This window comes from Trachemys scripta, chromosome 4 (genome assembly GCF_013100865.1).
Source record: "Trachemys scripta elegans isolate TJP31775 chromosome 4, CAS_Tse_1.0, whole genome shotgun sequence".
NCBI classification, from domain to species: domain Eukaryota; kingdom Metazoa; phylum Chordata; order Testudines; family Emydidae; genus Trachemys; species Trachemys scripta.
In genome coordinates, this window is record NC_048301.1 from 8251934 (window position 1) to 8277556 (window position 25623).

Below are 25623 nucleotides of genomic sequence, written 5' to 3' on the forward strand. Positions count from 1 at the left end.
AAACATTTAAAAACTAGGTCATATGGAAAATTCAAAACAAACCCTTTATTTATTACTGAAGTAACCTAGAAAAAGTGAGACATTACAGTTTAACAGGTATTTACGAACATGTATTGGTCAGTAATGGGTAGTTCTCTGGAGGCACTTAAGGACCATCAAGTTAGCATATTCTAATATAAATACTAAAAGACATGCATTGAGGCAGAGGGAAAGATATATCTAGAACTGTATGTTGGAAAATCTTTAATGCATTTGCCATTTCCCATGACAGTTTGGCATAATTTCCTAAATACTCAAAATCAGGGTGTAGATTAATTGATCCAGGTAAGACATTGCATTAAAATCTTTCCATACACATTTAACTTTTTAGCTAAAAAAGAACCTATTGGTCAGATTGTCGATTTGTGTTTTAATTCCTTCCCATAAACTAAAACAATGGATTAAGAAAGTTACATTAAGACTTTTTTTAAAAATTGCTTACATAAGCAAAAATTAGAGTAATGGCATAGTATTCCCAGAGCCATTATATTTTCTTGCAATATATCAATGTCTTTTTAAAAAAATACAGTAGTAAAGATTGAGGTATAACTTAAAAAATACTTGATAATCTTTTGTACTAAAATAGATCACTTCATTATCTTCAGTAAATATCAATGGCCTCTTTTTTGCAGACTTTCTTCCCCTCAACTGTATGTGGTGATCATTTTCTGGGTCTGGAATTCTTCCTCCAGGTGTAAAGATTGAACTTTTTTTACTTGAAGTAGCTGATTATTTTCTTGCTGCAGAGAGCGAGAGGAAATAGATTAAAGTTCCTGTTAATACAGTGAAATTTACATATTGGCAAATAGCTGGTCTACACTAAACAAGATGGACTTTACCTCCTGGGCAGTATGGGTAAACTGCAGTTATTCCATAGAGATGTGATCTCTGCTCAGGAAGATACTCATCTGTAAGGTAGCCATTGTCTTTATTCACAGCTATAACACCATCCCTATTAACAAAAGTGAGAAATGCTTTAGTTTCCCACAGAAATAGAACTACTCCTGAAAGAGGATTTATGTTCACAGAATTTAAGACACAAAGAACCATTATAATTTATTCTGACCTCCTGCATCAAGACAATTCGTTGTGTTAGTGTTATTATTTTAATCAGCCCAGGGCAGAATCACTAAGGGGCCTTTCCAAGGAGGCGGTATTGCCTCCCAACTGTCTGTGTCACTGAACATTTGGAAAAGACGTACAGGGTTAAATTGAAAATAATGTAATGGGATTGCATGAATGCCTGCAATGAGGTTAGGACTGGTTCCTTGTTGCCAGCACTGTCACTATAAGGGTTTTTTGGAGTGGGTAGAAGGAACAGGAAGAGGGCCTTTGGTATGGGGCATGTTTGGAAAAGGGAATCAAGCTTTTTACTTAAAAAAAAAAAAAAAAAACGTAATGGCACGAGTTTTATAAAAATATAGTTGTAGCACCATTCATAGATTTGATTTTTTTTTTTGCACAGATAATGTGAAAGCTGGGGGTAGGTTCTTTTAAAATAATTATATACCATTTGATTTTGCAGTGTATTTGACATAGATGGTTTCTGTGAAAGTGACTAACTTGTATATTAGATTCACTTAAGGGTTTTCAACTGAATTTTAGCTGTCTGTAGTACCAAGGAAACTTGGAAAACAAGAACTTGATATTTTTGTGAGTTAATATTATTCAGTGTAGGCTGAATAATGTTAACTGCTATGGAACAGAAAACCCCTAAACCACCCCATAACTGTCAATAATACAATAGGCTGGATTGCTGCTTAAAGATGACCTGCTGGCATTTTGCCCTTAAATAGTTAGGTGACTATCTAGGGTGTAATAGTTACTAGCCTACCTTCTCCAGTCCGTGTGATAAAAGTGATTGGCATAACTAACAATGCTGAAGGGGTAGTTGAGGTTATTCTGAATGACACGCCTTCCTGTTCCATCTGGTAACGTGCACTCCAGCTTCTTGGTACCTTTTACAAATAAAACATTTAATCAGGCAAGAAATAGTGTATTTTCCATGGAATTTTACTCAGGCTAGTAGGCCACAGCATATTGTGGCCTAATGATGATCATCGGAACAGTCCTGATGAGTGAACTTGTATCCTAGGTCCCTTCTAAAGAATATGAAAATCCACATAATGGAGGATAACTAGAATTTTGGTTTTCTAGGGTGTTTTCTTTACCCTAGAGGAATTGGTTCTATACTGGGAGTATAGAGACTGAAATGGAATTCCCAGTTTGACTGGGCAGGTATGCATGCACCTCTGCTCAATCCACTATAAGGATGTAAAGGAAAGCAATTTCTATATATATATATATATATATATATATATATATATATATATACTTGTTCATAAGTATTAAAGAGCAGGGGTCAGCTTATCAATGGGTCTACACCAAAATTTGATGATTTTAAGCTCTATTGAATTGAATATCTAATACTTTGTCCTTTTGTTTGCCTGGAGTGTTCGCCGGCCCGGAGCCCCTCAGCACCCACTGGCCGCACTTCGCTGTTCCCAGCCCATGGGAGCTGTGGGATGTGGTGGCCAGCATGTCCCTCAGCCCATGCCGCTTCCCACAGCTCCTATTGGCTGGGAACTGCAAACCACAGCCACTGGGAGCAGAGGGGCTCCGTGCCTGCAAACACTCCAGGTAAATAAAACGTCCTGGCCCGCTAGCAACTTACCCTGATGGGCTGGGAGCCAAAGTTTGGCAACCCCTGAAATACAGGGTCGGCTTATGAAAGGATGATACAGTTTTTACTATTTTTACCTATTCATCTTGGGGGAGTTGGCTTATAAACAAATGGGCTAATGAATGAGTATATACGGTACTTTATTTTTGTCTATGTGCCTCTGTACAGAGGCTCAATTCTTCAATCTGTGTCATATAGACAGTATTCACTGAAAGACCCATGTGGATTCTAAACTCAGTCCTAAACATATCTCAGTACAAAATGCAGCTACGCATGTGTTCTCCTTCGATGCTGTATAGGTACAGAAAATGTCCATCTGTGTATAGCAGCCAATACATTCTTGTGATGAAGTACTAGCTGTTGTGTGTTACAATTCCACATTAATATTCATGACAGTCAAAACCATCTGCAAAAGAATTGCGGAGAAATCCAAATAAGGAACACTTTCTTAGAAACTATACACAGGCATCCTAATTTTAGAAGTTAAATTATTTCACCTTTCCTTTAAAAACAAAAATCTCCTATCCAGGTCGAGTTACAGTCTCTTCTGCATTCTACTGCTTGAAGTTGGAAGCCTTTGGTCTGTATACTACCCTCTGCCAGTGGCTCTAAAGCCCGTCTGCCCAACGCCCACTTAACCTCTGAAGACATCCACACTTCATTCACATACATAAACCTAACGTGGGGTAGAGGAAAATCGTCCACAATGTTTTAGCTGATAGAGGCCAGCTAACCCACTTAACAGAAAATAACATTACACAGCTTCAGCAAGCCCACCTTATGCAGTAGGATATATTCAGAAGTCAGTAAAGTATTTTTTGCCTTTCAATCTAAAATTTGTCATGTTTAGGCACTGTGTGAAAAAGTCCACTCCCTGTTTGTTTTTTATAAGGGGGATGATGGGAAGTGTATGGAGAATTTTTATAGATGTGCTATGTTTCAATCTATTAGCTTAAGTTACCTGCGTCTGCCCAGCAAATCAGTTTGGAGAAAGGGTCAAAAGTCAAGCCATTTGGTAAGCCGATGTCTTTATTCACCAGAATCCTTCTATTAGCTCCATCTACGGTTGAGGTTTCAATTTTAGGTGCTTCACGATTCCAGTCAGTCCAGTAAAGGTTGCTGTGGGGGAGTCAATTAACAAACCACAGTAAGGCTTCACAGTGGGTGAACCAATTTAAAAAAACAAAAACAGAATTGCAAGAACGATCAGAAGAGTCCCAGACCTCTCCGTCTGCTTTATGGAACAGATCATTAGCGGATGTGAAATTCCCTAAAAGGAAACCTGTACAAGCTCCGAATGTGTTTTTACAACCAGTCATTTGCAACGATGAGACTGAAGCTATTCTTCTGTAATAAGGGCCAATCCCATTAACTTTCTAGACAGCAAATGTACGAACATGGGGTGTTATAAGCAATCTTCCTAAAAAAATGTGTTCCAAATTTGTACAAGATTCAAACCCTTTCAATGATATTTTAAATCTGAACACTGACTATAACTGGTAAATTTAGCCAAATATTAAATTAGTAAATAGGAGGGTAAAAGTGTTTTACGCTCTGATCTTGAGAGCTTCCTTCCTACACACCCTTAAGGAAATAACTAGTTGGAGTGTGTGCACACGAGAGCGAAATGTCTATCACACCAGATATTACCACTATTACTTGCTTTGCAGCCGGTAGCATTTACTCAGAGTTAGAGCAAGAAGAGGTTTGTCTCAGGCCAGTGACTGATTAATAAATGACTGTAGGGGGCAGCATGCACATAAGGAAAATTCAGCTCACTTATTCACCAGTGCTTTTCCAATGGGGTAGCCAGGATGCCAGTGTACTCACTGGCAGGTTTGTCTAACCCTGTTGTGAGACCTGTTTACACTACAGCTCCCACTATTGGAATGGTGCTAGTGGTGAATTATGGGTCTGACTTTTAAACACGGAAAATGCAGCTCCTCGGTCCAGCATTGTAGTCAGTTGCCCTGTGGGTGAATCTCATTTCATTCCAACCCACCATACAAACATAACGACACAAAGGTCTGTAAGAATACCGCCTTTTACAAAGCATGGGTGCTGTGCTGCCATTTACCCTCTAATTGCGTCCACAGCAATTGCACGAGGATTCACAAGGTCTGCATCAAACAGAACTCGCCGCTCTGAACCATCCAATCTTGCACGCTCAATTTTGTCCAGGCCGCTATCTGTCCAAAACATGGTTCTGCGGAAGTGGTCGATGGTGAGTCCTTCGGGACTCATCAGGCCTGGAAGGAAGTGAAAAGAGAACCACTGTCAGTATATGGGCAAGGGAGTATTTTGTGATCAGACTTGGTATTTACGTACAGTAGAACCTCAGGGTTATGAACACCTTCAGAATGGAGGTTGTATCTCTGAAATGTTTATAACTCTGAACAAAATGTTCTGGTTGTTCTTTCAAAAATTTACAACTGAACATTGACTTAATCCAGCTTTGAAACTTTACTGGGCAGAAGAAAAATGCTGCTTTCCCTTGATTTTTTTAGTAGTTTACATTTAACACAGCACTGTACTGTATTTGCTTCCCTCCCCCCGTCTCTGCCGCTGGCTGATTGCATGCTTCTGCTTCCAAACGAGGTGTGTGGTTGACTGGTCAGTTTGTAACTCTGGTATTCGTAACTCTGAAGTTCTACTGTAGTACTTTACATTTTGTAATATCGTAATTAATCCTCCCTGTACCCCTGTCGGGTGGTTTACTATTATCCCTGTTGTTCCATCTAGCTCTCCTCCCCCAAATCTATCATAATTTGTGATGCCTAATGGGGAAAGCCAGGCAGATAATGGCTTGCCAAAGGTTATTGGGAGCGACCACGTCAAAGCTGTGATTAGAGCTCAAAAATTCCTCCTTCCCAGCCTCTGTGATTCTGCTATGTGGACAGCAGCTTCAATGTCTCTATTCAAACCAGCCAAAGGAAATGGTGATTTACCTGAGTTAATAATGGTTTCAGGTTCAGCCCCTGGTTCTAAACTTGCTCGGTTAACTGTCCGACCAGCAACGTCTGTCCAATAGACCATTTTTTCCCGACAATCATAATCTAGTCCAACCACTATGGAACCCTGTAGGGATTTAAAATATATATCTTTTTTTTGTTTGTTTTTTTAAACTTATTCCCCTCCACTGCAAAGATCTTTACGATGGGAGGCAGAGTTGACTCAGGCAATCTAGCCGTAGTTTGAGGTTTGTCCCTTTGGGTACAATTTGGTTAAAATGATCAAACTTTCTGTATGCGGGAATAAGCTTGAAAGACATCAAAGTTCCAAATGGGTGGTTGTATTTTAATTCAACCAGCTGGGCCCAATTCGGTGCTGCTTAGGGTGACCAGACGTCCCAATAAAACCGGGACTGTCCCGATATTTAGTTGTTTGTCCCACGTCCCGACCAATGTATGGTCAGGACACCATTTGTCCCGATATTTTGCACTCTTTTTTTTTTTTTTTTTTGCTTCGGCGGCGCCCCCAATGTGTCTTGATATTTTGTTCTTGTCATCTGGTGACCCTAGTGCTGTTGTAAGCGGCTACAGCTCTACCGCCTTGAGTTGCGTTTCAGCCACCAGAGAATTTGAACCGCTCGATCCGTCTGACTTTTGTTTGGTATGAAATACTCAAGCTGGACGAATGGAGAAGCACTTCCTTCTATTCTGAAGCACTGGTGTGTTACTGTCCAGATTTTGTTAGTTGCACGGCCTAGGAGTTTGTACTGAAATCTTTGGGAATTCTTATTTAAGACAGATGTCCCAGGCACATGTCTGTCTCCAGCTGGGCTTTAGAAAAACCTCTGGGATCAAGCAGAGACTTGTACAAGATTGTAGCCAACACATGTAATGACCTTCAAACTTTCAGGAGGGAATATTTCACAATTTAAGTATATTTCCCCCCTCCTCCCGATATAGATGTGATGGTCATGCCCCAATTCTTAAGTTTCTCTTGGCCTGTTTGGCCCCTTTTGAGATGAGTGAATAAGTGGCTTGTCTCTAATGGGGGGGAAAGTGGGGGCGGGGGAGGGAGAAAAGATATAAAAGGAGAAGGGGCTGTGGGAAGGTTCAAAGGTTCAAATACTTTCTCAATGGAGTATCTGAAGCAAAAGCTCGATAGGACATTACCCTCTGCTCTCAACTATACAAATGATTCAATCTCCTACTTAGCCCGCAAACCACACCACCTCCGAGTCCGATTTTATTTTATCGTCTGGAGAAAGAGGAGAGAGACGACAAAACTGAAAATATTATCCTGATACGCAAGCCATGCCCACTGGGTGAGGTGCTTTGTCCCCCTCCAGTGGGGGCTGTGCCACATCAAGGTCGATGAGTCTACTACAGCCTTGTCTACAAGACCTGAGTCTTTCAACTCATAGAATATCAGGGTTGGAAGGGACCTCAGGAGGTCATCTAGTCCAACCCCCTGCTCAAAGCAGGACCAATCCCCAGACAGATTTTTGCCCCAGATCCCTAAATGGCCCCCTCAAGGATTGAACTCACAACCTTGGGTTTAGCAGGCCAATGCTCAAACCAACTCAGGAAGTAGCAGCACATACATTCAAAGCCAGAGGTTCAGTCCCGGCTCTGACAACGCAGCCGGGGCGTGGTAAGACAAGTGGTGGCCTGTACAGGGAACTGAACTGGGAAACCTCAAGCTCAAGATGTGTTTCCCTGGCCAGGTGGAGTGTATAAGCCATGTCCACCTGGTGTCGTGCTCTGTCTCCCTCTGGTGGGGGCTAGGTGCGATTGATTAGCCTGCTACAGTTTTGGCAAGAGAGCTGGGTCTGTTTTTAACTTATTTAATTCCCCCCACCCCACCCAAGCACTGGTGTTACATACATATACGTTCCTTATACAGACAGCTCATCTCCCAAGGCAAAGACTCTATATAGACTTGTCACTACATACGGTGCACCCTTTAAACCCTGGGCTGCTAGACGCAACGCATTCCGAAGAAGATACTTTACATGCAGTGAGAGCAGGGTCTTTGCCAGCTCTTTCTGAAGCCTTGTGCCGTTCAGCGGTAAATAGCCGATTTGCTGTCCCTGAGCATACAGTAGGAAGGTGCCCGCAGCAGGTGGAGTCACATCAGGACGCGGAGAGGGCTGGACAGTGGGAGGAGCAAGGCTGGGGAGACCTGTCAGTCAAACACAAAGGTTACATTCCTGCCTGACCTCGCGTGGAGAGACTTTAAAGGTGCAGTGACCTCTCGAAGGGGAAGATCAGGTGTTCTGACCAGAGTTCAAGTTGGAAAAGTATGTGTGGGGGGGGTGGGGAGGTGTATAATCTCTTTTGCCCCTCGCTCCACCACCATTTTTTTGTCAAAACTTTGTTTGGATGGGAATTTTCCACCCAGCTCTAAGACTGTGTGTGGGCAAGTGCACACACATGCAGAGAGACAAGGTGGGTGACGTCGTATCTTTTATTGGACCCACTTCTCTTGGTGAGAGAGAGACCCACTTTCAAGCTGCACCGAGTTCTTCCTCCGCTCCCACCCTTTTGAAATCTACCGCACTGGAATCGGGGCGAGATGGATTACAATTCAGCTTCTTGAGTATTGATTTAGGGCCTGATCTTGCACTTGGAGCTGCACAGACATCTGGATCCCATTGCAGGATCAGGACCCTAATTAGTTATATCCTCTGTGTACAGACCCTTGGCTGTGAATCTCTGAGCATTAGACTAGCAGCAGCGTGACCATTTCCCTCACCCTAACAAGCCTTTTGTTTCATACCCAGTTCCTCCCCAGCAAATCACTGTGTACTCACACGGCGGGGGAATGCCAGGTTCCGATCTCGTTCCTTGAACCTCTCTGCCACTTTCATCCATGCACCAACAATAGCCACTGTTGCCATGACACTGCAGTGGGTTAAAGTTGCCCAGAGCATCACACTGGGGTACGTACTGGTCTTCGCGTGGCCTGCCACCGTAGTGCTCCAGGAGGCTTTGCCGCCAGCGTTCACACATGGTCTGCGGTCTCTGGGTGGGCTCTACAGCGAAGGGTGAGAGGTTCTGATGGGAGCACGGCCAGAATCTGCTTACAACACGCCCAAGCCCTAAGCACAAGCTCCACCTTGCAAGGCTCACCGGCTTTCCGGCACCAGGCCCATCAATGACGCTAAAAAAACGTTAGCGCCCCAAATAATTCAAATAGAACAGCCTATAGATCTTAAAGGAAAACGTGCAGGCAGCTAACGCACGCTCGGGCTGGTTTAGAATAGCTTTCAATGGGATGGTGTCCCTTTAAGGAGTTACCCGTTGTTCCCAGCCCAGGTCATTCGAACCAGGCCAATGCCAATCAGTCTCCATTAAAAGAGCTGGTGGCATTTACTACAGCAAAGCGAAGATGAGGACAGAAGCAGGGTCAGTTACAGGAATGGGCTATTTGGCTCCGGGCCCTGGAAACTGAGCCAATGATAAGCCCTGGAGAACGTCCGCCTGTTTCATACAGAACCCAGTGGGAACTCTTGCTTAAAGACTTTCCTAAGCAAAGGCTATAACCGTACTGCTAAAGGAGGGGAGTGGTTTCTGTTCAAACAGCTCTTGGCACCACCGAGCTCAGTGCTATTTGGAAATGGGGGACGCTGCTCTTAAGCTGAGCCACCCCGATCGTGTGCCCAGAAGGGCAAAATAGACCCAGCCAGTGAGCACGGCGATGGGACGGGAGCGGAAGGGAGACTGGAGAAATAAATCCCTTTTGTAGCAATGCAGCTCTGACCCCCGGCGTGAGCACTGGGCATCTCACAGCCTCCCTAGGAAGTGCCTTTGCCTTCAGCTCAGGGTCAGGTACGAGAAAAGGCTGATTTGTGGGGCTGGGAGCTCTCAGGGGAGACGAAACAGAAAAGGTCACATTGATTTGGGAAGCTTCTCAGGGACCTTTTTCCTCCCCCAAAGCAGCAGGGGGTGAGGCTCAGTGCCTGCAAGGGATTTAGGTGCTTAACGTCCAGAGATTTCAACGGGAGTCAGGTGCCGCAGTGCCTCCAGCCTGCTTGGCCTGCAGCAGGGCGGGGCGGGGGGGTGCTTGTTCCATCATGGGACAAGCCCTAAGAACATAAGAACGGCCGTACTGGGGCAGACCAAAGGTCCATCCAGCCCAGCATCCTGTCTACCAACAGTGACCAATGTCAGGTGCCCCAGAGGGAGTGAACCTAACACCTGCCCCATGTACTTTGCCTTACTCAGCAGGTAGATTAGTAACAAGCTACGTTCGTGCTCATCAGAGGGACCTTAATACACCTGCTGCTATGGGCCTGATGCTGAGAGGTGCGGTGCACCCACAGCTCTGGTATATCATGACAACAGCAAGTAGAGGCTCCAGTGTGCTAGGCGCTGTACAAATACCTAGGGCGAAACCGTCCCTGCCCCAGAGAGCTTCCAATCTAAAGTGGCAAAGTGACTTATGCCAGTTCAGTGGCAGAGCTGGAAATAGACCCCCCACGGCACCTGGAGCCCAATCCAATGCCCTGGCCCCACTGCCAGCAAGTGTGTGTGTGGAGGACGGGGGAAGGAACAGGGTTCAAAGCCTCAACGCAAGGGCTCATCTACCTACAGCTCCATCTCCCATTTCCACGCCCCGTGGGGCAGGTGGAGGTGCCCAGGGCAGGGGCTATGTAGCACTCAGGAACTCGGGTGCATTTTACACTGGCTGTGCACGAGGAAAAGCAGGGTTCATGGATACCTGTGTTTGATCAGCGAAGGGCCGACGGCAGCCCACGGCAGTTCCCACGGCAGCCTCAGGAGGGCAGGGCTCACTCACCTGATGTCCTGCAGCGCGGCGGGGCGGTGCCCGGTGAGCGTCTGCTCCCAGCGATCTCCTGCCCGGCTCCATCCACACACCAGCAAAAGCCGGTGCTGCTGTGGCACTGTAGCGGCCTGTAGTTCCCCTCGTCGTCGCACTGGGGTCTGTGCAGCCCCGGGTGGGCAGAAACCCCTCGAAGCCCATGGGCGGGCTGTGGATAGAGGCGCTCCTGTTCACACGGCGTCAGGCGATGGGCGGTTTCTGCCCGCAGGCACGCGACAGTGAGCAGCAGACACAGCAACAAAACAGGGGTTACGCCGAGGTAAAATCCAACACGCGTGGACAGCCACGGGCGGCGGGTATCCTAGGCCAGGGGAGGCCAAGTCTCCCCAAGCAGGCGTGGCCCCGTCCATGCCCCACCCCAAGACCCCCTCCTGCCTCCCGCTCTTCCCCTGTGGCCCCAACCCAGGCTGCTCCACTGCTCCCCCTCCCCGCCCCCGAAGCGGGCAGGGGCTGGGGTGGGCCGGCAGCCTGGGATTCGGGGAGGCTGGGGCCGGGGCCTGGGCCGGCCAGCACTCTGGGCCGGGACTCAGGGCGGCTGGGGCGGGGCTCCTCCGGTTGCGGTGGGGGGGCTCAGGTGGGGGAGGGGTAGAAAGGGTGAGGCCTCAGGCTGAAGGGGCGGGGCCGAGGACTAGTCTCCCCGCTGCCCATGTGGACAGTCTTTCATTCCGGCCTCTCTCAGTTCGTTCACTGCGGTGCTCCAGCCTCAGGCACCTTTGCATGGGAGGCAAATAGTACAAGTCCCTTTCTATAGGCTGGTAAACTGAGTCACAGAGCGGTCGGTTGATCGGCCGAGGCAGAGTCAGGAATAGACCCCATGAGTCAAAACTGCGGCTCCCTTGCTCTAACCACTAGACGCCACTCCCCTTCCCCACCTTGCAATCCAGTTTCCTTTACTGGCCCACATTTTGAAGGGGGCAAATTTGGTTTTGGGTATTTGTTTTCATATTGCGCCCCCATGGCGAACACTGGCCAAACCAGGCAGATAGGCTTTGGCCATGTACAGACGCCAGTGAATGGTGCTATAAATTATAATCCGCCCGTTAAAGTACCGTACTCAATCATTGTTCTGCCCAGCATCAGCAGGGTTTGACCCTGGGCCCTTCAGCAGGGCCTCTACCATTTGAGCTAATGGCGCACCTCTGGTAGCGGCAGTAGGCAATTATCCCCTAGTGGAGCAGTCAGTAGAAAGGGGAGCATGGTCCACGTGTTGCCAGTGTGCTCAGCTAAGAGAACTAGGCTCGTGTGTTCAGTGACTTTTGGCCAGCCTGCTTGGGCAAGAGCACAGCAACGCCTCACTTAAAGTCGTCCTGGTTAACGCTGTTTCGTTGTTACGTTGCTGACCAATTAGGGAACATGCTCATTTAAAGTTGCCCAATGCTCCCTTATAACGTTATTTGGCAGCCGCCTGCTTTGTCCACTGCTTGCAGGAAGAGCAGCCCGTTGGAGCTCGCTGGTGGGGGCTTGGAACCAGGGTGGACTGGTAGCCCCCCATCAGCAACCCATGTGGCAGCCGCCCATCAGGCTATCAATTGCCGGCAGTTCAGCTGTCCCTCCCCCCACTGCCATGTGCTCCTCCTGCCCTCTTGGGAGCCTCCTGCTTGCTGTGCGGGGGAGGAGAGAAAGAGGGGGGCTAATGTCAGGGTGTCCCCCTCCCCCCTGCTTACCCCATCTGCATAGAGCGGGGGGGGGGGGGGAGGAGGAGCACGACAGGGCTCAGGACAGAGGGAGCTTCCTGGCAGCAGCTTCTTTCTCAACGTGCTGATCTACTTAAAAAGGCAATGTACTTAGAGTGGGGTCAGCGTACTTAAAGGGGCAATGCACGTCTCTAACACACATGGGGGGGGGGTGTCTGTCTCTCTCTGCCATGCTGTCTCCTCCCCCTACATCCGTGCTGCCTTGTAGAGTGTGAGGCTACATTAACAACAATGGGTTAACCCTTGAGGGCTCAGCCGAGCGCTAGTTCATTATTTAGCAGTAAGGCATTCCCTGGGAAATAGCCCTCCCTCTTCCACCCTCTGACTTCACCTCCTCAACCATGCTTCACAATCATCATTGCTGTGTACAGTCTTAAAATGTTTGTTTATAACTTATTGTGTGTGTGTGTGTGTGTGTGTGTGTGTGTGTGTGTATAGTCTTTTGTCTGGTGAAAAAAACTTCCCTGGAAACTAACCCCCCAGTTTACATTAATTCTTATGGGGAAATTGGATTCGCTGAACGTCGTTTCACTTAAAGTGGCATTTTTTGGGAACAACTACAACGTTAAGTGAGGAGTTCCTGTACACAAACAGGCGGCACAAGGGAAGCAAGACAAGGCTAACAGTCCCAGGCGGTGGGTATAAGAGGCCAGGGGAGGCTGAGCCTCTCCAAACAGCCGGCCCACGGCCTTCAGAGTGTGCTGCCACCAAAAGAGTGGGCACCCTGGCCGTGGCCCCGCCCCCAATCGTCCTCTTCCTCTGAGGCTCTGCCCACATGGGGGCCTCACGGGATGGGGTGAAGAGGCACATGCGAGCGGTGAGCAGCCGGGGAGGCCAGGAGAGGGGGCGAAGAGGCGGACGGGGTGATTGTGGGTGGGGGCCTGGAGGAGGGGGGGCCGAGCAGGGCTGGGGATGGGGCGTGGGTGGGGCTTTGGGGGGAGGAGGCTGAATGGGGGCGGGCCTCGGGGCGGCGCCACAGTCCGGGGGCACACAGCCTCCCCCCTGTGGAGCAGTCACACACCTCCCACGCTAGCAGCGTTTACATGATGGTCAGCAGAAGCATGGGCCAGTCCTGACGTTCACACTGCATCAGGCCTTCAGCCCGTGATCCCTTACCAGGTGTGCAGTGGAAGCCATCCCCTTGGTAGCCTGGTTTACAGCGGCACGAAAAGGAGCCGGGCGTGTTGTAGCACGCGGCGGCTTGGTGACATCTGCCTTCGGCGCATTCATCCACATCTGCGGAAGGGAGAGGAACATGTTCGTTACCCAGACGCAGTCGCCAGAGTGCGAACGTGTTTTGGGCCCCACACTACAGAAAGGATGTGCACACATTGGAGAGAGTCCAGCGGAGGACAACGAAAATGATCAGGGGCCTGAGGCACATGACTTACGAGGAGAGGCTGAGGGAACTGGGATTGTTTAGTCTGCAGAAGAGAAGAGTGAGGGGAGATTTGATAGCAGCCTTCAACTACCTGAAGGGGGGTTCCAAAGAGGATGGAGCTCGGCTGTTCTCAGTGGTGGCAGATGACAGAACAAGGAGAAATGGTCTTAAGTTGCAGTGGGGAAGGTCTAGGTTGGATATTAGGAAACACTATTTCACTAGGAGGGTGGTGAAGCACTGGAATGGGTTACCTAGGAAGGTTGTGGACTCTCCATCCTTAGAGGTTTTTAAGGCCCGGCTTGACAAAGCCCTGGCTGGGATGATTTAGTTGAGAGCAGGGGCTTGGACTAGATGACCTCCTGAGGTCCCTTCCAACCCATATCTCCTATGATTCTGATTCTAACCTGCCTCCGGGCGGGCCGCCAGGCTGGGAAACCACGTGGCCGCTGTGGCCACAGGGCTCACTCTGTGCTCGGCCACTGCGGGAGGATGAAAGCAAAGGAGAGATTCTCAGTGGTGGCGAGAAGCCAAGCTGGCTCTTGCTCCGAGGTGCTAGAGGCGCAGTGTAGCTACGGCACATCACCCGCGGGCTGCACTGAACTTCTGTGAGAAGGCGAAAGCAGCCAGCCGGAGCCAGGGATGGTCAGTGCAGCCACCCAGCCTGATCAAATCCTTACAGTAAGCGTGGCCAGCGCCCGGAATCTGTCTGCCACGGAGCGTGGGGCCTGAGTCCTCACTACCACACTCTGCTTTTCAGTCACCCACCACCGTGGCAGGCTGGAGCACAGGGCACTAAGGGGACAGAACCAGCCTCGCCTGGCACCGCTCGTCCAGATGACTCAGGGCTGGCCCCTACGCCACAGCACCTGCTCCTGCACGCAGAGTACCCAGGGGATTCAGGATACACATCAACAGCAGGGCCCGAATCCCTTTCCCTCCAGTCTCTCTCACGGAACGCACTGGGGTCACTGCAGCTCTCACCCACGTGGGGTTGCTGGCACACGCTGGGCCACACTGAGAGGCCGGCGAGGAAAGTGCTCCAGGCACTAGGACCTATCAGCTCTAGTAGCCAGTGGGTCCCACTAAGAACTGCCTACAGCCTCCAATCATTACACTCCTCTCAGGCCTCCTCACCCTCACCCACTCCTCACCCACTGCTCTGGAGCGCCCCCCTCCTGCAGGGCCTGGAACCCTCGGAGCAGCAGAGTAACCACGCAGGTTCTGGCCCCCGCCCTTCTCTGCTCAGTCGCAGTGCCATGGCGGGGCTCCAGAAGGGCGAGCGTACCACAGCACGTGTCTCCTGCGCTCAGGGCCAAGATCTGGGCCGGGTCTGGGCTGCACCGTGCACCATCGCTCCCTTCCACGAGGCAGCAAAACGTTACAGGCGGCGATGAAATTGTGCTCCCAATGCCATCCCACGCGACTGCTGCGCTGTGCAAAGATCAGGCCAGAAGCGTGTGTCCAAGCCCATCTAGCGACTTGGGTGAGGCCACTTTGCTTGGCGGGGGCTGGAGCGGGAAGGGTGGAGATAAAGACCTGACCCTCATGGCCTGCTTCATGGCAAGACACTTCTGGGCAGTTATGTTGGTGGGAACAGAAATTCTGCTACATAATAAAGCTCCACCCTGATGCCCACCCTTGTGCTAACACGTACGGAAACGCGCGACCGAGCCATTTGGAACAGGGGCGGTCGCTCACTAGGGGGCTGTACAGCTCCGGGCACAGGGGGGCCCAGATCTCAGTGGAGACCGCTAGTTGTTACTGCAACATAAATAATAATAATAGTGGTGATGGCTAGATTCCCGCACCCAGCCTATAGTGATGCATAGCTGTGTCGGCCCCCCCCCCCACACACACACACTTCCGCCCCCTACCAGGAGTATCCCACAAGGTAGTAGTTCACAGCTGGTCTATCCCACCCCCACCCCACCCCAGGGGCAGGTTCAGCGGTGCCGTGGCAGAGCCCGGGCTCAGTCGGTTTCCCACTCCCCCACTCGGGGGAGGCAGCGAGCGAGGGGCACTCCTGCTTATCCCCAGACCCAAGCTCTAGGTAGCGTAAGGGGGGGGTGGGAGGGAACTGACTCCCTTGACCCCACAGAGAGCAACCCGCTCTTAAGAGCCTATTGAAATTGACCAACGCTGTTGCTGTTGATTGTCCCCAGCCCAGAATCAGGCCGGCGGTCCGGTCCATCGGTTTCCACGGCGTCTAGGAATCTAGCTTCGGCCTAGGGCCTCCTTTGTGCTAGTCGTGTTAGAGCAGTACCCCGGGATCAGGGAAGTGCAATGCACGTGTGAGCGTTTGGATTCCCGCACGAGGTCATTCTGCCCGTCCATTACGGCTAGCCCACGGCGCACCCGTCGGCGCTGCTCTCGCTGCCCCGGCAGCACCACCAGCTGCAGCAAGGCAGTGAACGTATTCAGCATTGTAAATACAGATGTGGAGCAGGACAGCGCCTAGGGGGAGGGGAGGAGAAGGCCCCCCCCTCCAAAAAGGGAGTTCTGGGCCTCTGCCAAGAGGCTGCTTGCCCTCTTCGGCAGGGAGCGGTTTGGCTGTCCACGGCCCCGGCTGGAGCATCACCAGAGCCTCGAGGGGTGGACTCGCTCAACAGGTTGCAAACCCTCCATGCCGCAGAAACCGATCCCCTCGACGGCTGGCTGTGGTGATGCACGTCACGGCAGCCTGTGCTGAGCCAGGCGTACCAGACACTCGGGCCATGTTCTGCAGGGGCTCGTGGAGAGGAATGCATGAGTTCAGACCCTGGACTATGCATCCCTCCTTACGCTGGCTCTCCAGCCCTCGGGCACAGGAAGAGACTGGACTAAGCGCCCATTTGCTCCATCCCTGGAGCAGGGGGACAGGGAGTGGGCTGGGCCTTGGCTCATCCCCCCCACTGATGGGCCAGCACAGCGGAGTCGGCATGGGGGGGGGGGTTGCCATAATTTACTCCTGGTCCAAGCCAGCAGCCAATCGCTACCCCACCCCCACGCCTCTCCCCAGGGGGCAATGAAGAGGCAGAAGAGGATTCTGGGTCTGACGTCACAACCCAGTCCTGAGGCTAGAGGAGAATCCAGTCCTGCTCCTGCTGAAGACACTGGCCCAATGCCCGCTGGCATCAATGGGCACAGTCCTGGGCCAGGAAAATCCAGCAGGCATAAGGCTCGCAGTAACCCTGCCTCCTCCTGCCCAGACGGTACGTTCTGTAGCCCAAGAAGAGCCAGGACATGCCTGGGGACTTCAGGCTAACATGGGGTTAAGTCAATGTAGAGATGGGCCCAGAACAGCCCCTCAGCTCCAAAGGACCCCGGCCTCTAGCGGGGTTCAAAATCTGAACCCAGAGATGCGGCTGAATTTTGCAAATGGCCTTTCTCTCTGGAACGGGGCCATGCCAACACCCCCTGAACATTGAGTCCAGATCCGGATTTTGCAGCGTGTCATCACCAACCCAAACTGGCATCTCCTCCCAACGGTCCAAGCAGAGAACGGGGTCCTGCCAGGGAAGCACTCCAGAGGGAGACAGGGAGGTGGGGAACCCAGCCAGGCCAGTCTGAGTGTACATACCAGAGCAATTATGCCCGTTGCCTGTATAACCCGCGAGGCACACGCAGCTGAACGAGCCGCCTCCGTGGTGAACGCAGCGGGCGCGGTCTGCCGAAGCGCAGGTGTGGCTGCCGTCTTCGCAGGGGTTGGACGGCGGGGGGATTGCTGGAAAGGGAACGACATGACACGAGGATTGTGAGTGGCCTGGAGCTGCTCTCTCCGACTCCTAAACTTTAAGGCCAGAAGGGGCCATCGTGATCATCTAGTCTGCCCTCCTGCAGGTTGCAGGCCACGGAACCTCACCCACTCCTGGAACAGACCCCTAGCCCCTGGCTGAGTTACCGACGTTCTCAAATCGTGGTTTAAAGACTTCAAGATACAGAGAATCCACCGTTTACACTAGTTTAAACCTGCAAGTGACTCGTGCCCCACGCTGCAGAGGGAGGCGAAAATCCCCACGGTCTCTGCCAATCTGACCTGGGGGAAATTCCTTCCTGACCCCAAATCTGGCGACCACAGGGGTGGGCAAACCCCGAGGGCCTCATCTGGGTGGGGAAATTGCATGCAGGGCCATGAATGTACTGCTGGGGCAGACGGTTGCGGTGCAGGAGGGGTGCGGAGTGCGGGAGGGGGCTCAGGGCAAGAGGTTGGGGGGCTCAGGGCAGGGGGTTGGGGGGCAGGGTGCACAAGGGGTTGGGGGTGTGGGCTCTGGCTCAGTGCCACTTACCTCAAGCGGCTCCGGGCTGGCAACAGCGCGCAACAGGGCTAAGGCAGGCCCCCTGCCTGCCCTGGCCCCACGCCACTCCCAGAAGCAGCCAGTATGTCCGCCAGTGGCTTGTGGGGGTGGGGTGGGGCAGGCGGCTCCTCCGCGCATGGCCCTTGCCTGCAGATACTATCCCCAAGCTCCCATTGGCCGCGGTTCCCCGTTCCCAGCCAATGGGAGCTGCGGGGGGCAGTGCCTGCAGGCGAGGGCAGCGCACGGAGCCCTCTGCCCCAGGGGCTGCAGGGATGTGGTGCCGGGCGCTTCCGGGAACGGTGCAGGACTAGGACAGGCAGGGATCCTGCCTTAGCCCTGCTCCGCCACGGGGCTGGCAACCCCGCAGGCCAGATTGAAAGTCCTGATGGGCCGGATCCGGCCTGTGGGCCATAGTTTGCCCTCCCCTGAGTTAGACCCTGAGCCTGTGGGCGAGACCCCCCAGCCAGACACCCAGGAAAGATTTCTCTGTAGTCACTCGGAGCCCTCCCCGTCTAGTGTCGTTGGAGATATTTGCTGCTGGCAGTGGCAGATCGGCTACACGCCACTGTAGGCGGGCTCATCAGAGCGTTGGGCACAGCAGCGAGAGAGGCCCAGCCCTGGCCCATCTGCCATTCAAAGGACTAGGCCCGACAACAGCTCCCTACAAGGAAAGCGTCTTCCCCTGCGGGAGCGGGTTTTCCGTGGTCACATAAATGACCAGCAGCCAGCCAGCCCCCTCCATCCCACCGTCACACGGCAAATGGGTAAGGCCCACTCCCACTTCCACTCCCACAGCACACAAGGGCCTGGCAGGGCTGGGATGGGGGCCTGGCCAGAGTGCGCTGCGCTCTGGTGATGCCCACTGGCTTTACAGCCCTCGGGGAGGGCGGGGGGGCATTACAAGCCACTACAGCCCTCAGGCTGCTTTAACTTGTGCTGATGGCCTGCACTGAAAGATGGCGGAAGGCCACCTTTGCCCTGTCCCACCTCCCAGGGCCCGTCTTCACTGCAGGGTTAGCCCGGTGATTTGCACCCGGGTCCGAGCTCCAAGTCAGCCTTGCCCAGGTATGAGCAGCCAGCCTGCAAAGCCCGGCCTGCGTCACTGGGTCCTCACTGGCGCGGCACTCCCCCATGCATGTCGGTCGGGCTTCTGGGGGGCGCCCCCCGCGGCGTGCAGGGAGCTGAGCTGCGGGAGAATGTGTCTGTCCTTCCAGGGGACATTGTGGGACGGCGACAGAGGACTAGCAGCACTCGGGTGAGCGACCTGAGTGAAAGCCGCCCCCGAGCGCTCCTGCACCACCGAGCTCAGGGGAGAGGGTTCGGTGTGCGGGCCAGCGCCCGGACTAGCGCGGTGGGGATGGCCTGAGGCGTGTGGAGCGCAGCACTGGTGCCGCTGAGGAGCCAGGCCTCCCTCCACCACCCTAACACACGGGCGGTCCCCTGGCAATCAACGGGGCAGCTCCCGGGAGGGCAGCGCCGAGCAGGGTGAATACGGGCAGCACGACTAGGCCCTCCTGGAATGTGCCCCGGCCAGTGCTTGGGGCCAACTCTTGATTAGTTGCCAGGCGATGGCAAAGCTCCCTCCGACTCCAGTGGGAGCAGGGACCCGGGAAAGAAGCCTTTGGCACGCGCTGTAGCAGGTAGGGAATGTACAGTGGGGGTGGAGGGAGACTCACAAAGGGGCGTGACACTTACGCACGCACACAGGCCTGTCGACTGCCAGCTGGTACCCACTGGGGCACTCGCACCTGTAGCTGCCCGGAGAGTTGATGCACACGGAGTGGTGGCCGCATCTGCTGAGGCTCTCCGCACACTCGTCGACGTCTGAGCAGGAAGAGAAGAACCCGGTTACACAGCCGGCTGGGTAAAACATTTGCTTTCGCACTTCCCGGGGGCCTCGGTGCGGGGGTCTCCGTTTAAACCGGCTGATCAGGAGCGTAAATGTTCCCTTTCTAAGCACCGGTTTGGCTCTCTTTCAGCGGGAACCTTTTGCCCCCTTCCACTAGAACCAGTAAAGGGCGAGAGAAATCTCTGCAGAAGAGCAGATCTCTGAGCTCTTTCATGTACTAACAAACAGCAGCTCAGGCTGAGGAAAACACCAGCTCTACTCAAAGGCACGGAGCCCGATCCTGATCTCGCTTACCCCAGCGTAACCCCGCTGATGTGCATGACAGGCACCGAGGGCAGAATCAGGCTCCGAAGATCCCGTTTCCCCACAAACGTGCCTAGAATTTCCTCCCTTCCAGCAAAATTCTTGGGAGACTTTCCTCCCCCTCTAAAAATGTTCAACATAATTAGGGCAGGATGACAGGGCTAGAGCCTGGAGCTGGGCCAAAACCCACAACCAAGCTCCCGGAAACTTTGGATTCCAGTTCAGCAGCGTAAGCCCAGCACTACTAGACTCGAGGGAATCTATTCCCACCTCTGCCACAGGCCCGCAAAGGAGGCAGCGTGGTCCAGGGGATAGAGTCAGGAGACCTACGTTCTCTTGGCCTGAAGAGTTACCACAGGCAAGTCATTGTGCCTCTCTGCCTCAGTTTCCCCTGTTGTACAATCCTGCTGCTGACTTTCTCTTGTAAAGCGCTTGGAGCTGTATGGACGAAGGATGCTACCTACTAGGTAAGTATTATTCTATTACTATGTGGCTTTTCTCAAGTCACCGGCCCAGATCCTCCAAGGTACATAGGCATGGCTCTCGGTGGCCTGCGGCTTTCTCAGCCCCAAGCTAGGCTCCCAGGCTCTCTGTACAACGCACAGGGCGAGGGAGGCTCCTCCGACAAGGATCCTCAGAAGCCAGCAAGCTGAGGGGGGTGCTGCCAAAGCTAGCCAGGTGGGAAATGCCAAGGAGCGGGGCTCAGGCCGCTGGCCTGGTGTTCCAGGCTGATGGGCCAAAGATGGGAACCTCCCTCAGCTGCAAACCTGCTACTGAAGACAGGCCCCTGAGCCAGGTCAGTCGTCGAGGCAGCCCAGGCCCTAGCAACCGAACTGTTTCTGTCTGCTTCTCACACCCTCCCACCCGCCCGCCATCTCCCTGGGCACTGGCGGTCTCCGTGTGGGTGCTGTACTGCACCCCCTTGTACCAGCGGCCTGCTTCCAGCCCCCCTGCTGCGGGGTCTGACAGGTGTTGGGCCTGAGGCAGACTCAGAACACGCCTCTGGGGTCAGGCCCTGCCGGCGTGATGGGATCCCTGCCTGAACTGAGAATCCTTCAGGCCTCCAAGGCTTCGGCTTGAGCTGGGCTCAGAGCAGCTTGTTCGCTGGGAGGTGGCATCGGCAGCTTTGCAGATGCCAACTGGTGGAAACTTAGGAGCCTTGGGGATTTAGGCACCTCCTGGGTTAGGCGGCAGCTGAACGGCGGCTTTGGAAATGCCAGTAGCACCTAAATGACGGACTCCTAAAGAGGCAGGAAGGCACCTAAATACCTGTGTGGATCGGGGCCATACCTGCTGTGTACCTCAGTTTCCCCATGACCACGATACTTACCCTGCTTTGAGCTCGTCCGATGAAAAGTGCTGGGTACCCTCTCACTAAGCGAGTATCATTATAAATCGCCCTTCAGAAAGGATGTACAGAGAAAGGCAAGATGGCGGATTGTAGATCGCCAAGCCTGACCTGCAGAATTAAGCCTGCGGCCGGCGAGAAGCCGCTAGCGGTGTTCTCCACTTACCCACGCAGTCTCTGCCGTCTCCCCGATAGCCGGCCGTGCACTCACAGGTGTAATCCAGACCGGTGCCCGGCTGGCACCGCGCTGTGGTGTCACACGCATGGGTGCCGTCGTAACAGGGGTTCGCTGTGCTCAAGTCGGGGCCACCTAGATTGGCCAGAAAGCAAAAGGCAAACCTGGATGAGGCGCCACGGGACGGGTATTTATATTACAGGAGAAGCCAGACGCCCCCACTGAGATCAGAGCCCCTGGGCACTGCAGAGACACATAGCAAGAGAGTCCCTGCTCCAAAGGGAAGGAAGGGAAACAGAAGTGAGGTGACTTGCCCAAGGTCACCCAGCAGGGCAGTGGCAGAGCTCGGAACAGACCCCAGCTCTCCTGGCACCCAAGTCCAGGGCCTTACCCACTAGCCCACACTGCCTTCCCAGGGCACACAGCTGTATCGCATGTGAGAAGCAATGAAGATGCCGTTAGTGCAACTACAGCTTGCCCCTTGACCACCGTATCACTCGCACACAGAGCAGAAGGGCCAAGTTCTCTAACCCACCAGGCATTCTGCATCCCCATGTGCCGGACGCAGAGAGGGGGAAGAACATCCAAGGTCAGTGCAGCTCTGGAGAATTGTGTCCTAGAGGTGCAGAAAGACCCCGGCACACAATGGCGAGCGAGTGAGTGAATGCACCTTTCTACAGCTAACCCACGCACAGCCGGTTACCCAAAATAAAGACCGAACTACAGTAAGTGCCGCTGGGGATGCAGCTATTGGCTAATTTAGGGCTGGAGGCTGCTCTGTCCTGCATCCCATATAGGCACTAAGGAGGTGGAAGGCACCCCCTTAATCCACTAGACGGGCTCCCCATATACAGGCCCCTCCTGCACGTGGCGCAGCTTTGGCTCCAGCCAACACAACAGCCAACGCAGCTGCGCCAGGGTGTCCCCCCCCCCCATGGAGCAGGAGGAAACCAGGACGCAGAGTGTGACTCCGAAACAATCTGCCCCCAGGCTGCTCCGATGCGCTGCCCCATGCACGGGCCCGGGCAAAGCCAGAACTGGCTCTTGAAGTGCCCTGTTTAGGGAAGTCAGGGAGAGATTGAATTCGGCTTTGGACTTTGTCTCTAGGTTAGAGAAACTACCTAAAACCTCGTAATTCACTGGCAAGATCAATTCAAAAGGTGAGGAGCCTGACCCAGCACCCAGTGGAGTCCAAGGGCGTCTTTCCCACGGAGTTTGCATGGATGCTGGATTGGGCCCTGGGGTAGAAATTTCAAAAGCACCTGAGTGATTTAGGAGTCTCATTCCCATTTTCAATAGCACCTAGGTGGCTTAGGAGCCTAAGTCAATGGGAGTTAGGTGCCTGAATGCCTTTGAGGATCTGGGCCTAGGTGACGTAGGTGCTTTTGAAAAGGTTTCCCCGGACCTGTTGCGAGTTTGGGATGAAATCGAGAATTGTTGGTTTACGTCTCCTAGAAACACCACCAAAAAACTCAATGAAAGGAATTTCCAGGATGGTAAAGTTCCACCAGCTTTAAATATAGATAGACCAGTCAGGACCAAACCCTAAGTCTATAGTCAGTTCTTACACAAGCGAAACTCCTGTTGACCACACCGTAAGGCATGAGTAAAGACTCGCCAGCTTTTAACCAAGATCGTAACTCAAACGATTTAGTCTCCTCTGCTTCTGTGTTTTCCTGATGGAAACTGGCATGATCTACATTGGCCCATCTGAAAACCAGCCAGAAGACCAGCCCAATTTATAACGTTATCAGCTAGAGGGAGTAGGTGTGGTCTACTACACATTTGGACAGGTCCCAGAATACCCCCCTGGGTAACCAATGCAAACCACAAAATCATTCCAATGGCTGGAATTTGAAACTAGCTAAATTCAGATGGGAAATGAGGTGTACATTTTTCAGGGTGAGTAATTAACCAGGGGAACAATTTGCCAAGGTCGTGGTGGATTCTCCATCGGTGACCATTTTTAAATCAAGGTTGGCTGTTTTCCCAAAAGCTCTGTGGCAGGAATGATCCGGGGGAGGTCTCTGGCCTGGGCTACACAGGAAGTTAGATTGGATGATCACAATGGTCCCGTCTGGCCTTGGACTCCATGAATCAGAGTCTGCGGGGCTGGATTGTGTTTTCACCAATGCACGGGGGCTGGGAAGGAGCCGTGACTTCCCCCACTTCCCATCAACCTGCACAGGAACCAGGACCCTGCAAGGGCTGCTGTCCTACCAGGCTGCGATGGGTGATACAGGAAGCCCACATGGGGGGAGCACTCGGGCATTCTACAGCCCCTTACTCACCAGGGCGCATGCTCTGGGCCGGAGATAAGCTTGCCCGGCACAGTGTAGATTCAGCCCAGCACGCAGGAGTGGCTGTAGCACCAGAACTCGCACTAGTGTTGACGTGACTCCGGCAGCTCCAGCCCAAGACCCTATTACTGAGAATGCATCGGACCGGCACTGGGACCGTTCCAGCCCAAGCCCCCCGGGCACGTTGCCTGGCTTTAGGGAGGCTGCCGGGGCTTCTGCTGGCTGTGGCCAGAGCACAACCCTGCCTACAAATGGCAGCTGCTAACTCCAGCCCCAGCGCCAACCTTCCCCCAACAAGGGGCGGCGGGGGCCCAGTTTTGCTTTGCCCCGCTGGCTGCGTTGTTCGGAGCTGCCTGCGGATCTGAATCTCCCCAAAGTTCTGGGGGTGCTGGGACCTGGGTCTTCACGCCCATCTCTGCAATCAGCCCAGGCTACGCGGACTCGGCCATGATCCTGATGTAATTCGTTTGCTACAGGCCCCTGACATGGAGACGTCCCTGAGACGCAGACTCTGAATCCCTCTCACATTTGCTCCCGGCTGTGCTCTCAAAAGGCTCTTCCTCTACCCCATTATTGCACTCGGCTAGCGTCCCCCTTTGGATCCTTTATGGCCTCTATTAAATAGCTTGGCTTTCTGACCCCAAGAGCTGGAACTAATTTACTTGCTTAGGGTAGGAGGCTGGGGAGGTTTTTGTTTAAGGAGCGGCTCCTTAAGCAGAGCACATACACCCTGCACACGCCCTATCGCTTCACCCTGTAGTGGGAAGAGCTCTCCACTCCCAGGTGATTGCCCCGCGCGAGAGTCAACATGCCCTTTAAATTCCACACAACATGCCCTTTAAATTCCACACAACATGCCCTTTAAATTCCCCGGGGTCAGGAAGGGAAGAGGAGGGTCAATAGCTCTGGCTCCCAATTACTGATTCAGAAAGGACACGGCCCCTTTTACTCCATCCTCCTGGAAACAATGAGGCTCCCAGAAAGTGCAGGCAGCTGTGTTGTTCTACACGCATTCCAATTAGATAAGAGCTCCCTGGGGACCAACAGGGAGATTGGGTTTCAGGAAGACCCTTCTTCGGAGGGATAACCAGCTCTAGCGCGAGCTAACCAACCAGACGGTGGCTAGCACCCACCCACGTGGCCTTAATCAGCTCTCTCCTCCCCACATTTACATTATAGCCACACTTCGGGCCTTCCGGCTTCTCCGTCCTTTCGCCACGGACGGCGATGTGCAACTCAACAGGTAACGACGCAGACACAGCCGGGGCCTGATCCAGCGCCCCTGGAATCTTTCCACTGATGCCAGCAGGCCCTGGATGCACCCAGAACCACGCTCACTGCGCGCGTGGTGCTACAAAATACACTCAGCGCCACCTCTGATCACCCCACTCCAGGAAATAAAAGTCTGCACAAGGAACGCAGCCTCTGGCTCCAAACCTGATCCTGTACAGACATCACGAGAGCGTTTCTTCTTCTAGCTTTTCTTGAGCGACTCCTGTGCCAGTAGATTAGGCAGAGATTACACACCCACACACACATCCCTGTACACAGAACTCCCAGTAAAGTTTCATGTAGAATCTGCTTTGGCTGGAGAACAAAAATAATGAAGCAACAACGTGAAATTTCCACGCCACCCTGCTAAAGTGCTGTCCTTATGCTGCGCAAGAAGGGACTGAAATGGCTAGATGGGTAACACATGGATGTCCCGGTGCATTTTTGAATGAGGAGAGACCAACCTAGCCATTTTGTTCTCTAACACAGTCGGTTGACACCACCATAG

The 25623-nt window shown here is 52.8% G+C and overlaps 1 protein-coding gene across 1 annotated transcript in view; it reads right to left on the minus strand.

The window, feature by feature from the left end:
* Window positions 1–25: 25 nt before the first annotated feature.
* NID2 (nidogen 2) overlaps window positions 26–25623 on the minus strand; it is a 52771-nt gene continuing 27173 nt past the window's right edge. Inside the window, exons 9-21 of the mRNA XM_034767724.1 lie at window positions 21535–21678; window positions 19564–19692; window positions 17154–17297; window positions 13330–13449; window positions 10475–10717; window positions 8487–8708; window positions 7686–7855; window positions 5671–5800; window positions 4800–4971; window positions 3684–3841; window positions 1874–1997; window positions 879–991; window positions 26–779 (exon numbers count right to left, since the gene is read on the minus strand). Of these exons, the coding sequence (XP_034623615.1) occupies window positions 769–779; window positions 879–991; window positions 1874–1997; window positions 3684–3841; window positions 4800–4971; window positions 5671–5800; window positions 7686–7855; window positions 8487–8708; window positions 10475–10717; window positions 13330–13449; window positions 17154–17297; window positions 19564–19692; window positions 21535–21678 (1880 nt within the window). The 3' untranslated portion in view covers window positions 26–768. The remainder of the gene's footprint in view (window positions 780–878; window positions 992–1873; window positions 1998–3683; window positions 3842–4799; window positions 4972–5670; window positions 5801–7685; window positions 7856–8486; window positions 8709–10474; window positions 10718–13329; window positions 13450–17153; window positions 17298–19563; window positions 19693–21534; window positions 21679–25623) is intronic.